This window comes from Tiliqua scincoides, chromosome 15, assembly GCF_035046505.1.
Source record: "Tiliqua scincoides isolate rTilSci1 chromosome 15, rTilSci1.hap2, whole genome shotgun sequence".
Classification (NCBI taxonomy): domain Eukaryota; kingdom Metazoa; phylum Chordata; class Lepidosauria; order Squamata; family Scincidae; genus Tiliqua; species Tiliqua scincoides.
The window spans coordinates 1,948,859-1,962,739 of NC_089835.1; the positions used below are offsets into that span (position 1 = coordinate 1,948,859).

General features: G+C 49.6%; 1 protein-coding gene across 1 annotated transcript in view; it reads left to right on the forward strand.

Moving 5' to 3' along the window:
- The window catches only part of NRXN2 (neurexin 2), a 300,535-nt gene that overhangs the window by 254,815 nt on the left and 31,839 nt on the right, over positions 1-13,881 (forward strand). Inside the window, exon 19 of the mRNA XM_066610141.1 lies at positions 6,099-6,188. Coding sequence (XP_066466238.1) covers positions 6,099-6,188 — 90 coding nt within the window. The remainder of the gene's footprint in view (positions 1-6,098; positions 6,189-13,881) is intronic.

Below are 13,881 nucleotides of genomic sequence, written 5' to 3' on the forward strand. Positions count from 1 at the left end.
CCTACCCGCAGCTTCCTGTTGCAGATTGGCACCTGGCACCCTTCTGCATTCTCCCCTCCCCAAGCCCCATGAAGCTTCCTGCTGGTCGAGAAACTCAGGTTGCAGGCCCAACAGGTGACATTGTGGGTAATCCTGAGGGACGTTTGTCACTAACAGAGCCTGTCATGGCCGGAGAAGCAAGCGGAGGCTGGCAGCCACACCTAGGCTGAGCTTCTTCAGGTTCGGATCCCAGCCCACACCTGATACAAGGTACCCGGTTGGCACCTGCTGTTCCCTTGCTCCCAGGTTCATGTGTGCATGGAATGGTGCTACAGCCACAGAGCTGTCTCCCGGTGAGCTGCCAAGAACAGGGTGACACTGGCCCCTTTCCAGAAGCTTCTGCAGGGGGCACCTAATTTGCATGCTATTTGCATACATTACCATTCCCCCCAAAAAATAATCACTGCAAGAGCATCTCCATCTCCTTTCCAGCCACATTCCCCCCTGCCATTTCTCCTTCTCTGCCTCACAATGCCGCTGCCTCATTTTCTCTGCAGCCATTTTGCCTCCCCCTCCTCTCACCTGTACTGGTCTCCCTCCCTGCCGTTCGTTTTTTGCTTCCCCCCCCATACTCCAAAGACATTCATATCTACTCTGCAGTCACGACAGGCAGCTCAGCCCGTGTGCGCCTGCGCCGGTGGGAAGCCATTGATGGATTTTTCAGGTTCTCAGTCGATTAACTGCCTTGCCCTTAAAACGATTGATTGGCTAATTAACCAATTAAAATAAATATTACCGTTATCAAAATCCAGGTGGTGTTTTCAGACGCTTTTCAATGAAGCTAATAGTCCCTCTTGATGGAAAAGCCTGGAGACGTTGCCTGAAATGTAACGGGAGGAAATCCGCTCATAGACGCAAATGGCTCTGCAGGTGTTCCTGAGCAGCCCTGGCAAGCCTCAGCCTCATAAGGAGAGGGCAGTGCCATCAAAAGAGAATAGAAAACCTGCACAGTTTTGCTGTGGTTGATGATATTCTTGTTGGGGGGGTCACTGCCCGCCTAGGGTTATCTGAGCAAGTTCACCCCTAGGGTTATATGAAGTGTTCAGGGCAGTGGTTCTCAAACTTTTTAGCACTGGGACCCACTTTTTAGAATGATAGTCTTCCCACTGGAAGTGATGTCATTAACCTGGTAGTGATGTCATGGCTGGAAGTGACATCATCAAGCAGGAAAATTTTCAAAACCCCATATGACAAATTCAAATATTAAGTAAATTAAAAATTTACAATAAGTATAGGTTTAAAAAATTATTTAAAATAAAGAACCATCCTAACCTCCCCCAAGCAGTTGCTGATCTGTTTTTAAAAAATTCCCCAAACATTCCAAAGGCTGCAATCCTAGTCACTTACCTGGGAGTAAGCCAGCATTGTTAAAATGTTAAAATACCTGGGAGTAACTAGCATTGTTAAAAGCATATTCACAGTAGCCTGTACAGATAGTCACATTTGTCCAAATGCAGTCACATTCCATGGTAGCATCAAGTCTAATATATCAAACATAAAATGCACATTGAAATGAATGGGAATTCATTTGAAACTGGCTCATGGTCCACTTAGTGGGTCCCAATCCACAGTTTGAGAAACTCTGGTCTAGGGTTTAGCTTGCAGTCTAACTACAACCCTAAGACTTCTTTTCAGAGCTGGGCTTTTGAACATGTACAGAGTGCATTTATTTGTGTGGTTCCTGTCTCTCCTGCTTGCTTATTTATTATGAAAACCAAGGACATAAAATTTGAGTCAACAATAACCTCAGGCACGTAAGGACTGAAGTCCTCCCCAGGCCACTGGCGCCAGCTCAGTAACATGAATTTCACAAACTAGCTAAACTAGCACAAACTAGCACAAACTAGCACAAAAGTCTTAAGGCAGGTGTGACCTTCATTGAGACAACAGGTGGACAGGACAATACAATGCATTTCAGATACTCCTCTTCCCTTTGTATCCAGCATGGTTCACCAGTCACTTTCATTGTCCTTTCCTGTTCCCCAGCAGAACAGCCCTCCCCATTAATTAAGAACAGTTGGCATCTCGGCAAAACTCCAAATTTTGCAGCTTCAGGTAGACTATTCATGTTTGAACCCACATGTTGGTCTCCTCATGTTCTCCTCCCATCCCCACAGTGCAGTGGCTGAATGAGCTTTACAGGCCAGGAAAATGCAGTAAGATCCCACTGCCCTTATTGAGCTTCTGAGCAAGCTGGGATCTGGTTTTTTTCATCCACCAGCTTGAAAACACTTAATTAGGCTGTGCTGAAAAATGGCCAAAGTTTGTTGCGAGAGCTGCTGAGGCTGAGCAAGTGAGCTGCAGGCTGTGGCTTCCTTGGTTTCAGCTCTGCTCTGCCATGAACTTGCCTAAGGCAAAGCCCTGCTTCTCAGCCTCAGTCTTCCCCATCTGCAATATGGAGACAATATTTTAATAGTCCAGAATACATTGCAAGAGCTGTGAGGCCTAATTTGTCTGGCACTCCCCACCGTAGTTACACTGTTGCCCATACTTAAGAGGGAGGCAATACTCCCCCACCTCCTTGTTTTTACTGTCCCCTGGTGTAGGAATATGCCCAAAGCCCCAGGTGCATTGTTGGCATTCAGTCAAGGCAAGGAACCAAGTGCTCTTCACCAGGCATCTTTTTCTAAGTCTGTGGTTAGGGACACAGGTCACTTTCTGAGGATGGCGTATTTTTAATTAAAGATGTTAATCGCCTCGTTAATACGGAATCTAATGAGAGCATGAAAAGTCCCTGACTGCCTCTAATTAGGGGCAGAGTCGCAGCATGGAATAAGAAACAAAAGATGGGGAGAAGGGAGGGGCAAATGAGGACACAGAGGGGGCCAGGCTGAGAGTCCCAAATGTGGCTCTCCCCTTTATTCCTGGATTTACTCCCCCCTGTCTTCCTGGATAAGCCTTTGAGCCAGTTGCGGCTCAGGAAGTTCCCTGTTCTGAGAGCTGTTCAGGGAGGGGCTGGATGACTTCAGCTACCAAAACCAAATTGAATCTCACCTTGCAGAGAGAACTCCAGTCAAATTCGCCAATCTCTGGGCCTCTCTGGCCCCCTCCTCCCCTCCTGAAGAACAGTCTCCCCCCATTTCCAAATTCTGCGTGGGTTTCAGCAGTGACTCCTGGAAGAAATAGCGCACTGCATATCCGGGGCAGGTGCTGTTCTCTGCCTGAGAACACTGCTCTGCGTGTTCGCACTGTTCTGGCTTGGCATCCTGACGGAACCGCAGAGAGGGCACTCACATTCACGACTGGAATGGGCAGGTGTCAGCTTGCCTGTGCACAACCCAAGCACTTTGGAAGCAGCTATGCTTCCCCCCCCTTTTCCCGTCCAGAACACTTGTGGAGATTAGGGGAGCAAGAACTCGCTCATCTTCCGGGGGAACTGGCAACACGGACGTACACCAGTCCCTCCTTAGCACAGGGTCATCCGCTTCCCTTTGTCACTGACGGCTGTTCTGAAGCCACAGCCTGAGCCATGAAAGCTAGTGGCTAATTAATTTCCCACCCGGTCCTGGAAGATGCTGCAGTTCTCCTCTGGCTGTTTGCAGAAAGACTGATTGGGCAGCACCAGACTTGTCAAATTGGGGCTGGGCTTGTCATGGCTGCCCACACGGTTGGGGGACTGGTTGTGGTCAGAGAAAGACACTCTGCACATCTTTGGGCATTGATTATGCACCAGCTGTTCGAGATATTTGAAAACCAGTTGAGCCAAGGTGCATAAATATGAAGTCCATGCATCTGGATGAGATCTTTTCCTATGAAATGTGGGAATTAGAAAGCCAGGGGGCCTGTATGGCCATTCACACATTTTACTGTGCTTGGGTACCTGCAACCAACATTAGGCTCTACCTGGACACAGGTATTCTCCCATTCTCTTCACTGAAGATTCAGACTCTGTGCAACATAAATGGGTAACCATGAGTCCAGCTAGTCAGTTTTCATGGAAGCACTTGCATTCTGGGTGCTTCCTGTTCCTTGCTACAGTATAATGTGCGTTCTTTCCTAGCCCTGGCAAAGGATGTCACTCAAGTGTCCCTTCATGGCTGTCAGAGAGTAGCACCCACTCAGTCGACCCCATGCCTGTTCAGATTGCAGTTTAAATGCTGCCAGGACTCCAGGACAGGCTTTTGTAATGGCTTCAGGCTTCTTCTTCCAGAAGTGGCCTCCACTATGTATGTTTTGTTGACTTGATCACCTGTCTTCTCTTTGCAACAACTCTTGGAGGAAGGTTGAGGGCAAGTGACCCCCAGGCATTGTCTCTGTGCCTTTATTGATAGAAAGCTTGATCCCGCTGACATGGGTAGTGTTTTATCCCTCAACAATGGGTAGTGTTGAGTATCCCTCAACAAGGAGGCTTCATTGCAGGTTTAAGCAACTGGAAGCCAATTTAACAACCAAGGCTTGCTCTAAAGAACCACTGGCTTTGTGAGGGGGCATCTCCAGATGTGCTCCTTAGGGCTGTGCTTTTCCATTCGCAGTTGCCGGCAGGATTGTGGTGGTCCCTCTGCACTATGGTTGATATGGCATGTTTGCAGGTTATGGCAACCTGCCCTCATACCACTGTTCTAGAAAAAAATTAATCAACTTTTTCTCATTTAGGAAATATAACAGGGAAAATAGCAGGGGCAACATGGCTTGAGTCTGGCAGTCTGGCAATTACAGACTGGGCTATGCAGCATCACTGATGCTGTATATTCTTCCAGTGACGGACCACCCGTGCCCTGGGGCAAAGGTTCGCGATGGCAACCCCCACAGGATGCTGCCATCCCCTTCCATGCAAGTCCTCTTCCCCCCCCCCCAATATTACCTGGAGCACAAGGAGCCTTTTGTGACTCCAGGACACATCTGGGAAGCCTCCTGGAGCTTCCCCAATGCTTCAGACTGTGCTTCCAGCAAATCAGAAGCACAATATCCGACCACACCGGGAGCCTCAGAGAGACTTCCACATGGCCTAGAGGTGCGTCAGGGCAATTGCCCCTTTGATTTAATGGCAGGTCCACCACTGTATTCTCCTGGGGAGTGTTCCTGGTTCCCAGAATTCCTTCTGTGGGAGCCCTGATGGGTCAAAGCAGGTTCAAGGATGGGCGATGTGTAATGCCACGTGGGGAGCAAGTTAGAGGACAGACCTCTGTGAGTACAGGGGACCTGCAACTTGCAAGAAAAGCAGGCATTCTGCAGAGGAATGTCTGCTTCAGCCACAGTGATTTACAGATGTGGGAAATGCTGGCGCATTGCTTGTGATTCAGTGCCCGATTTAAAGACAGAAAAAGGTGGGAAGCACAGAGATGACTCCGCAGACTGCTCAGAAGGAGTCCCAGCAGAATCCTGGACATGGTTGGCCAACTCAAGCGGGAGAACCGAAGACCCAAGATGGCTGCCTCCTCACGCACGTGGCAGGCGGTCAACTCCACTGCCGGTTTCCAGATACAAATGCCAAGTTGTGGGGTGCTTTTTTATTGGGGGGGAAAGCTTGAAGGGAATGGGGTTGGTTGGTTGGAAGGGGTGGGGGGAATTCTGGGCATGAAAAGCCTGTGAGTGTGTTTGACTAGGGTTTGAAGAGAACATGTGTCCCCGTCCCTTCCTGTGACTAGGGAATCTAAAGTCTACTAATAAAGTGAATTTAATAAAAAATGCATCGGGGAGGGGCGGTTTTTCCACTGCCCTGATGCAGCATAAACCTTCTAACCTCCATCTGCTCATCCTAACACTAAAACCTGACTAAACCGTATAACTAGATCTTCGTCCGTTTCTGGCTAAAACCGCTAAATATACCAAATCAAACCCCAAACTGACCTCCTGTCCCCTTCCCCCTCCAAAAACAAACAAACAAAACTACTAATGGAAACCTAACCGCTAATTTTCGATCCAGCACTTTCAGCTGCTGTTTGCCTGAGCCTAGTCTCCCTAAAGCTGCTGTTTGCCTGAGCCTAGTCTCTCTAAACGTGCTAACCTCTGACCTTTGACCTTCCAGATGGTGTATATGTCTCTCTCTCTTATGATTTTTTTTTATTTTTTTATTTTGTTCCTTTTAACCATCTACAAATCTCTCTCTAAACTCTTTGAAGGAAACAGTGATAATGAGCGACTGGCGATTGCTAGACAGAGAATTCCGTATCGGCTTGGTCGAGTAGTAGATGAGTGGCTACTCGACAAAGGTAATTAACAATAATTAATTCCGGTTAATTAACGAGTGAGAAAAAACAAACAAAAAAAACACAAGAAAAGCTTTAAAGGTGCAGCCCTCTCAACCTGCTCCCCCTGGCGGGACGTGTCAGGTAGGAGAGTGGGTGGTTCAAAGCTGGTGACCAAAAAAGGACTATTATTTAGATTATTCAGAAGAAAAAAGGATGGTTTGGATCAGTAGTTTTCAACCCTTTTAGTACCAGACCTACTTTTTTGAATAACTGGGATCCACCAGAAGTGATGTCATTAACCTGGAAGTGATGTCATAAGTAGAAGTGACATCATCAAGCAGAAGTGCAATCATTGTGATGCCAGAGCCTGCTGCTTTCCTGAGAATGAAGCAATGTCCCCACATTATTTCTCAGCAATTTTCCAATAGCAAAGTGAGTCAGAAGGGAGGAAAAGTCTATTTATCACCTTGACACAAGCAAACTCACCACGCAGCCCTCCCCCTTTCCAGCATCCCATCTTTCCATATTTTAAATGGTGGCTGTGCTGGGTGCTACACAACCCACCCGAAATCGACTCGCAACCCACCTCCTGTCATAACCCATCGTTTGAGAAATGCTGAGTTGGAGTATTTTGCTGGGCTGGAGGAGGGCAAGGTCCTCCTCTTCCTCCTCTCCATGACCTCCAGGCCTGCTTGCTATCCTTTGTGTGGCGTCATATCCAGCCAGGCAGTGTGGAGAGCAACCCTGGCTCTTACGCATTCACACAAGTGCCCTTGTGCATCTGTTTTGTGATGTGGAGGTGGAGAGATGGTGAGGAAAGGGGTGACCAGAAAGCTGCAGGAAGCAGAGATTTTGGAAGGCAGAGCTGGGTGGCTGTTGTATGAGTGCCAGTGAGAGGAAGCCCCTGATTCAGACTCATCTACAGTGTGCCTCAGGCAGGCATTTTGGGGTGGGGAATGTCAGGTGCTGCTGTCTGCTGAGTCAGGTTCTTGGGCTGCCCCGCCCTGCACACTGTGACCGGCAGCAGCTCTCCGAGGTTTCAGGCAAGAGTCTTTCCCTGCTTCAGCGGAATGGAGCCTGGAGCCTTCTGCAAGGAAAGCAGCTGTTCTGCCACTGAGCCATGAATGTGGCTGTTGAATGCAAGAAGGGTCAGACTCTTGGTGCATCCAACTCGGTGTTGTCAAGCACTGACCAGCAGCAGCTCTCAAGTGTTTCAGGCCAGGACCTTCTTTGCCTTAGTGAGAGGTGCTGCTAGAGATTGAGCATCTTTGGCATGCAACGCTGTGGCTCTTTGACTCTTGGTTAAAAGGAGGAGCCACTTCCCCTTGACATTCCCGGGTGTGCTGTGCTCTCTGCACATACCCAGAGGTACTCATCACACATGATGAGGGCTTGAATGCTGCATGACACAGAATAAGGGTGTTCCATGAGATGAGAAGCTGCCGCTGCTGCAGCTCCAGCTCTTTTCCTGATAGTTCCAAGGACAAGATGGGGCTTTCCTCACTTTCTGGCATTGGTTGGGGGGGGGGAGGAAAATGAGCTCCACCATGACGACAAACATTGCATGATTCTGGATATGACCCAGGATGAGGAAAGAAGGAAGATGCAGAGCTATGGCAGCAGTGTCTCATTCACTGAGACACTTCCATGTCCCTCTGTTTTCCTCCTTCCTTCCCCCCCCCCCAATTTTCAGTCTGCTCAGTTCCAAGATGCAAGGCAGTTCCTGAATTTTGAGTCCCAGGCACATGCTTGTTTGATCCCCTGCCCCAGTTTGGGGCTTCCATCCTTTAAACACCCAGAATATTCCCACTTGGATCCCAGGAAAAGGCCCTCTCAGGCATTCTCCGCAGCTGTGGTTCTGGGCAACTGGCTCCTCATTTGGGGGCCCTCAGGCTCGGAGTTGCCAGTGTTGGGCCAGTTTCTGCCTCACCTGCAATGGGAAGCAAGTGTTCTTTGCGTGCAAGTGTTCAATGGGAAGCAAGGCATTTGCATGCAGTTGCAAGCAGATTTACAAATGAACTTCCTGCTGGAGTGGCTGGTCTTGTTCTCATGAACATGGGAGCCTTCCCATCCTCCCAGTCAAGCTGTTGCCTCCAGCCAGGTAGAGAAGAGAAGGAGCCCACAGGCAGGTCCCATCACCATGCTTGCTCACCCCAGCACAGCCCACCCCCTGCCATATGTCAAGTCACAGTCACCGCAAGATGCACTGCTCTGCATAATGGGGAGGCAGCCCGGCACAGGCCACAGCCCCTGAGTGTTCAGGGCCCCCGTGTTCAATTGCCTCCCCACTGGAATGGTGCTGACTCACCCTCCCCTCACCAGCTTTGAAGCAGCTTCTGCTTGTCAAGGTCTTGGGAGACGTTGGTGTCCAAGAGGCTGCACCTTTTAACGCTTTAAACTCCGTGGGGAAGAAACAACCGTAAACAAAAAGAAAAATCAAAACAGGGAGAAAAAGCAAATGACTTTTTAAATCTTAATTTAACCAGCTTAATAACACTTTAACATGTTTTTAACTCAAATCAAAGTGCTAAACCGTCTTTATAACCAATAAATTCCGCAGTGTCTTTGATAACCATCTTAGTTTGGGTGTGGGTTTTTTTTTCCCTCTTCTTTTTCCTTCTCTAAAGGGACTAAGTACCTAAATGTATCTTCTAATGTCTATAACGGGGTGGTTTAAACAAATGACAGCACGGAAGCAAAAAACAAAAATAATGGAAGGGACTTTTAACAAGTTCAAAAAGAAGAAAGAAAGAAAGAAAGAAAGAAAGAAAGAAAGAAAGAAAGAAAGAAAGAAAGAAAGAAAGAAAGAAAGGATGGAAAGAAGGAAAAGCAGCAAAGATGCAGGCATGATGGTGGGGCCATGGGGGGGGGCCTGAAAAGCTGGGTAAGAAGCTACTGTTTTTTAACCTGGTGGGTGCTCAGGGGGGCTTGCTTGCAGGTGCATCAATGGATAAATTCATATGAATCACACAGCTGGATGTTAGAAAGTAAAAATCTTTCTTCCACACATTCTCTCTCTCTCTCTCTCTCTCTCTCTCTCTCTCTCTCTCTCATATGCAAACACATACCAGAACACGTGTGTTTGTAAGCACATGCAAAACTCAGATTCAAGCACACCCCTAAGGTGGAGATATTTTTCCTATATCAAGATCCAGCTCCAAAGTGTGTGTTGTGGAGTCAAGAAGGAAGGGCAAAGTACCAAATCCCCCTTGCCCAGTCATGAGCAACCTTTGTGGTCTTCAACTTCTCAGGTGCTGGTGCCCACCTGAAACCCTGACCCACTTGTTCAAGAACCTAGCAAGTGAGAGGGGTGGGTGAGTGAGCAGCTGCAGCTCTTTACTTCCTCCTCCAGGGTCTCTAATCACCACATGCTACAGTGTCCTTCCACCCCTTCTTGCCTTCCTGTCCCAGTGGGGCAGGGAGTGGGCAGCAAATGCCTGCTCTGTTTCAAGGATTGGAGGATGCGAGGCCAGGAAGAGAGCAGGGGGCAATCAAGGCAAGGAAGAGAAGTTGGGTGGGGGGAGGCTCAGAGAGTTCACTGGAGCTTGAGTGGCTTCACCCAGGCACCACCTCCAGTGCTAAACTCTCTAGTGGGACGTTGGGCAGGTCTGACCACCAACACAAAATGGATGTCACAACCCACCTGTCTGAAGTGATCGAAGGGCCAATTCCTCAATCCTATTTTTTGATGCATTCTGATGTTTACCAGCATTCTGATGTTATAAGATTCCCTTTGTTTTTAAATTGGGCTGAGATTTCTTTTGGGTCTCCTGCTCCCGAAATAAAAGCCTGGTTCTTGTAGCTGGGGAATGGTGAGCACAAAACAGCATCCATCTCTTCTCAAGAGCAGAGCGTGGCTGAGATTGTGATAACATAAATTGAGGAGACTGTCTTCATGCACGTCTTCATACTCTGAAGAGGATGCTGCAAATTCCAGAAAAGATGCAAGCCCCCCCCCCCCCGGCGCAGCGAGGTTCTGTGTGGCTGCTCTTGGAGAAGGTGCTGGATTCAGGCCTCCTGCCCAGTGGAATTGGGAACTGCAGTGGAATTGGGAACGGGAGGGTGTTTTTTCTCCCCCTGCTGAGCTCCGAAGGCAAATTTCGAATGTCATCAGGGCTCCTGGCTAAGGTTGGCTGCTCGGGTGTCTTTAGCATGCAAGGGCTGCTCTCGCTCACTCTCATGCTGCCGCTGCAACATTTTGGATTCCTTTGCCAGCTTTTGTGAGGTGGGGAAGAGCTGCCTCTGCATGCCAGGAGCTGCATCTGCTGTGCAGATTTCCATTCTGGGAGAAAAAGAACAACCATGGCTCCTCTTGCAAACCCAGGACATTGGAACGGTGTACGTGTCCCCCTTGCGCACGGCCACTAAGAGCTGCTTCAAAAGAACCCTCCCAGACAGTAAATTGGCTTCTCCGACATCAATAAATACCACTCAGTGCCCAGTCTGGCGGGCGGTGACGGCCCAAAGCCATGTTTGAACTAGCTGGATTATTTATCCCCTTAATTACTTGGGTTTGCAGACCACCAGACCTGCCAGCAGGTGACGGCTGTTTTTCAGAGGCGCAGCTGGCCATTTCAAAAGGCATGCTAGCCGAAGCCAAGATTGGACCCTTAGCTGAATTTCAGCCCCCATGTTCACACCGCAAACTCCTCCAAAACGTGGAAACCCCTCACTGTCATTGTTCAAGGTGGCCAAGGAAGAGGCCTCTCCCTCTTCTTGGAGCTGGAGCTCCCCACCCCAGTTTGCTGGGGGAGGGGAGTGGCTTCAGCAGAGTCTTGTCCAAAGCCAGCCAGTCCATGAAGCCAACTGTTCCCTCAGGTGAAAGATGGACAGGGAGTGCCTGCCTCAATCTCCCTCTCACCTCTGCCACCCCTCCTCTGCTCCCTGGGTTTGAAAAGGAAGAGGGGAACAGAGAGAAGTATGGAAGACAGGAGCGTGAGGAGCTAGAGCATCTCCCAGGATCCAGAAAGGAAGAGAGGAATGGAAGTGAGGAGAGAAGAGTGGTGGAGTAGAGATCTCTGATGCTCTAGGGTAGAGCTTTTTTTCCCTTTGTGAGTACTACTTCTCCAAATCCCACCAGTGACTGCAGGAGTGGCTGGCTTGTCCCTTAGCCTGGGCTTGGCTCTGCCCCCTCCTTCCTCAAACAGGGTCTCTTTGAAAAGGGCAGGATCTTACCCACCTGTGCATATCCCGGCCCAAGCCATCTCCACTTCCCAGTAGCCAGTGAGGCAGTGTCATGTGGTTGTCCTGTTGGTGGGGCCAGGTACCATCTGCCCTAATGTGAAGTGCCCCAGGTTGGAAAGGACCGCTCTAGTCTGCTGCTCTCCTCTCCACCGCTCCTTCTTGAGTTGCTCTAGCCTGCCACTTTCCTCCCCACCTCGGCTTCTGCTCTCTTCCCTGCTTTCTTGTCAGACCCATGAGCCAGAATGTGGAGGCCATGGTTGGCATGCCACCAGGTACAGCAGGGCAGCATTTGGCATACTGATTCAGGTGCCAGGAGGTCTTGGACCCAGCTGTGGCCTTACCCCATAGAAGCCATCCTAGCTCTTCTTGCACATTGCAACCTCTGTCTCGGAATTGGGTGTGGGCGGATGGGAGCTCCATTTGTGAAGGCAGATTTGTGGCCATTAAGGCCCGCTGCTTGTGTTCAGAAGCACTCTTGCACAAGCTAGTGATGCTGCCTAATGAGTCTAGCCCTTATTCCATCTAGATCACTAACAGGCAGCCACCCTCCAGCATCTCAGACAGCTGTCTGTCCCTACACAGAGAAGCCTGGGGGCTTCTGCATGCCAAGCCACCCACTTCATCCCCTCTCAGTTTCCAAGATGAGCCTTTCCCTCTGCAAAGGGAAAAATCCCAAAATTAAACCCTGCTTTCTCCAGCGCACGCCCACACAAGAATATCTCCCTGCCTCTCAACCTCTCCCTTTGCACCACAGAGAAGCAGCCCCTTAAGAATGAGCACCCTCCCTCCCTTGGAACCCCTTCCCTGCAGTTGTCTTCCTCCTTGTGGCCAAAGAGCCTCCCTTGCAGGGCTGGCCACCCAGAGACCTAGATGGCTGAGGCTGGGTGTCTGCCTGCTCCAGCATGCTTGAGCAATAAGTGACTAAGGAGAAGGGGAGGGAAACACACACAGAGGGGATATCAGCTATTCAGTCAGATTTGCCTTGAATTATACCTCCCAGGGGGCTGCTAAGCTGTCTTGGTTTCTACAGATGTTTCATTTGGCAGTAGTCCTGTTCCTCTCTCTGTCTCTCTCTCTGTCTCTCTCTCTCCACAAACACACACACAAGTACATCTATCTTATTTGTTAGCACTGCATTTCAACTTGAATATGGGCCTATGGCCTGATCCAGTGAGCCTGTTCTTATGTTCTTAAGCTCCTCCCTCTTGCAGGCTGTCCTCACCTGTGCCATAGGTGAGTTTAGAGGGGTCCAGTCCTGATGGGACAGCAGCATTTGAGTGTGTGTGTGTGAGAGAGAGAGAGAGAGTGCACACACTCTTATAGAATCATAGAGCTGGAAGGGGCTAATAGGTCATCTAGTCTATAGCAGGACATTCTCTCAGAGCATCTCCAGCAGGTGGCTGACCAGCCTCTGCTTGAAGATCTCCAGTGAGGGAGAATCCACCACCTCCCTCAGCAAGCTGTTCCGCTGCTGAACTGCCCTTACCTATTTTCATACATTGCTCTCTCTCACCCTCAAAGAAGAGGTTCAAAAGCCAGCTGGAGAGCCAGGGGGCTCTAACGGAAAGGGTTGTGAAACCAGAGAAAGGAACAAAAGGACCGATGAGAAGAAAAACTAATTAAGGCACTAAACTCCCCCTTCTCCCCCCCCCAAATAAATCACATGGGAAGAGACAGAGTGGAAAATTACTGGCAGAAATGTGTTTATTTGGGGCCTGATCCTTTTTGCCCTGAACAGACAGCAACATTTTTCCCCCCCAAAAAGCTGCTTTTCTAAAATTGGGGGATGGACCAAAAGAGGGTTAAAAATATCCCTTCCCAAACTTCTCAAGGAAAAAAAGAGAAAAAGCTCAGGCTTGTTTATTTCAGAGTCAGGGATTTTTGTTTGCCTTCTCCCCCCCCCCACCCCCAGCCCAGTAACAGATTAGGAAGGTTCAGTTGACTCCATCTGGAAATGCTTTTTTTGGTTGCAACAGACGGTCACTTAACATTTTCCCCCACCTCTTTTTCTGCACCAAAAAGGGGGGGGGGAAACAAAAAAAATGCACACCACACACAACACAAAGCCATTTGGACAAAGAGCAAGCAAGGCAGGGGAGAAGGAGGGGGGGTTTGATGGGGGGGCAGCAGCTGCTCCAGGTTCCCTTCTCTTGGTGGGCCAGGCCTGATCTGCATGGAATGGATGGGTGGGGGGCAAATGCCACTGCAGCAGCCTGGCCATGCCCCCAAGCCTTAGCCCCTAGCCAACGTGGCCCAGTCAACGGCACTGCCCCACAGCTATGCCACATTTAGCCACCCCTCTGAAATAACCTCAGCAGGGGTCTCTCAGCAGATCCACCCTGTCACTGTCAGGCCCTGGTGGTGAGGCTGATGAGCTGCCAGTGAACAAGCAGCAATGAATGCAGATCCTCCAGCAGCAGCAGTGAAGGAGAGCTGCTACCCAGTGATGCCCAGCAGGCTGGTGAGGATCCTCCTTGGCTGACCTCCCCCCCCCCATAGCCATGGGTGGCAGCAGGAAGAGGGACAAGAG